Raw genomic sequence first — 2363 nt, forward strand, 5'->3', positions numbered from 1 at the left:
ATTTTAACTCTATCGTGCGGCAGTATCCGTATAAAACTACGCCGGATCCTACCTAAAACATAACCTAGAAGCAGATCCTCATTATCTAAACGAACCCGAAACAAACCATTGGGAAGTGATTCAGTAATTAAACCTTCATGAATCCATTTTTGTTCTTTCATTCCAGGTAACCCCTAGAATTATCAACTAATGGGGAGGAATGATATTAGACAACTTGTCTTTCCTCTTTATTTGTGAAAAAAAGAGGAAGTTTCTGATGCAATTCGGATACTAGAAGGATCACCATATATAACACAAAATTTCTCCCCCAACTCCTTCTAGTCGAGCCTCTCGGTCTGTCATTATACCTCGAGAAGTAGAAAGAATTACAATACCCATTCCTCCTAAAATTCTAGGAATTTGTTGATGGTTGGAATAGATTCGTGACCGGTCGGCTAATACGTTTTAAAAACAGTTCTATATGGTCCTTTTCTATTCCTTCTATGTCGTAGAGTTGAAACCAAGAAAAATTTATTGCTTACTCGATGTTTTCTCACATTTTCGATAAAGCCTTCTTGTAGAAGTATTTTAACAATGTTTTCGGTGATATTAGTAGATGCTATTTGAACCGTTCCTTTTTATCCATGTCAGCATTTCGTATAGAAGTTATTATTTCGGCAATAGTGTCCCTGCCCATGATGAACTATAATTATTGGTGCCTCCGAGATTATCTTCATGACTTCAAAGAGAGAAATAAGAGAGGGAAATATGTTGTGAACTGTTCCTTTTTATCCATGTCAGCATTTCGTATAGAAGTTATTATTTCGGCAATAGTGTCCCTGCCCATGATGAACTATAATTATTGGTGCCTCCGAGATTATCTTCATGATGAACTATAATTAGTAGATGCTATATGTTAATGTTGGGGATTACGTAGTTGTGAAAAATTATAGAAAACTAATGGAAACGAATCAAGTTAAAAACTTGTCCCCCCAACACACACACACCCAGAATTCAAGATTCCAAACGGAATGTCGGAATTTTCGGTTTTCTAAAAAATCGGAAAATATAATATAGGGTCAAAATATTAATTATTTTGAAATTTGTCAAAATCAAAATTTGACATCGATAAATATGGTCAATTTCGGTTTTTGAATTTGTCAGAATTCCAAGAATTTCGAAATCCCGAACTAGGCACCCACCCACATGTATGTTGTACTGCTTTTTTTGTGTTCTCTTTGTTACACAAGGAGTTTAAAATTTAAAAAGTGTATCTTGGTCCATACAAATCTTTAAACAATACGGCAAGTACACTTGAATTATTCCAAGTGATTTGCTTGCTAAAAGTTTAAAACCCACAAAAATTAAGTAGCTAAAAAACTTACATTAGAATCTCCTAAAGTTACCAAATTTCTTTGCAAGAACACAATCCATCTTTGAAATGGTGAAACCTGGCAGTAGTTAACGCGATTTCCCTACCATTAAGCTTTGACATGATCTTCAGTGCACTATGCAAATCCTTGCACAGATGACCTCTTCTCTCCATCACAACACGAATTCGAGGCGGGGTGTACTTGAGTAAACTAACAAGACCAACCTTTACAATTTGGGCAAGAATGTATTGCTCCATGTCTTCGTCTTCTAAGATAAACTTTGGGAAATTAGTATGTGATGCGTAACCAGACTCTTTCATTTGCACAGACATAACCCGCGAGATTGCATGCATTTCGACTGCCCAGTAGGATTTCCATACCACCTACACATCCAACTATCCCGTTTTTCCTTCTCTATCTCTTTAGCAACATTCAAAAATTTCACTAGTAAAAAGCCTTCTTCTAATTTATATGTTAAGCGAGAAGGATCCAAAGCAAGTAGTTAACAAACTCGGCATAAAGATCCCCAAGATGGATGTTCCCATGAGCCCTGCTGATGTTCACCTTTTGCGTATCTAAGAGATTTGTATCTCTTCCTTGGCCAAAATGCGAAAACAAAGTATTTTCCTTACTCACAATCTTCGTGTTCATATAGTTTTGAGTAGGAATTCGAACCAACCTAAATTCTAGGACCACTTACAACTTGGTTTTGCTCTTTAGAAACTAGTGAGTAAGTTTAGCTATGATTGCATTAATACTAACTACCTACTTGGTCTCTTTTAATGCAAAAAATAAAAAAACTTAAGTTACGTAAACATGCAATTAAAACAAAGATAAAAATTGACTAAGACAAAAGTGGAGAGTTAAATTTTCCTCATGTGAAAATAACCTCTATTATTTTATTTTTAGTAAGTGCATCTTAATCTTCCTAGAACTCTTAGGCAAGTCCTAATAAAAATTAACTTGATCCCTAACACTATGACTCATCTCTAAGATCATACATGCTAGCAT

The 2363-nt window shown here is 35.3% G+C and overlaps 1 protein-coding gene across 1 annotated transcript; it reads right to left on the reverse strand.

Annotated features, from left to right (window-relative positions):
* Nucleotides 1–1240: 1240 nt before the first annotated feature.
* On the reverse strand, nucleotides 1241–1705 carry LOC147522779 (pentatricopeptide repeat-containing protein At4g21065-like). The gene is made up of 2 exons (XM_086568465.1): nucleotides 1431–1705; nucleotides 1241–1319 (listed from the first exon to the last, which is right to left on the reverse strand). Exons 1-2 carry the CDS (start codon nucleotides 1703–1705, stop codon nucleotides 1241–1243), a joined length of 354 nt encoding a protein of 117 aa, XP_086424591.1.
* Between the last annotated feature and the right edge of the window lie 658 nt (nucleotides 1706–2363).

The sequence above is a fragment of the Coptis chinensis genome, chromosome 1, assembly GCF_015680905.1.
Source record: "Coptis chinensis isolate HL-2020 chromosome 1, ASM1568090v1, whole genome shotgun sequence".
Classification (NCBI taxonomy): Eukaryota; Viridiplantae; Streptophyta; class Magnoliopsida; order Ranunculales; family Ranunculaceae; genus Coptis; species Coptis chinensis.

Coding starts and splice junctions, on each gene's coding strand:
- LOC147522779 (XM_086568465.1), bottom strand. CDS start 1,705: ATGCATGCAATCTCGCGGGTTATGTCTGTGCAAATGAAAGAGTCTGGT. Junction 1,320..1,430: donor ATCGCGTTAACTACTGCCAG/GTTTCACCATTT, acceptor TTAAACTTTTAG/CAAGCAAATCACTTGGAATA.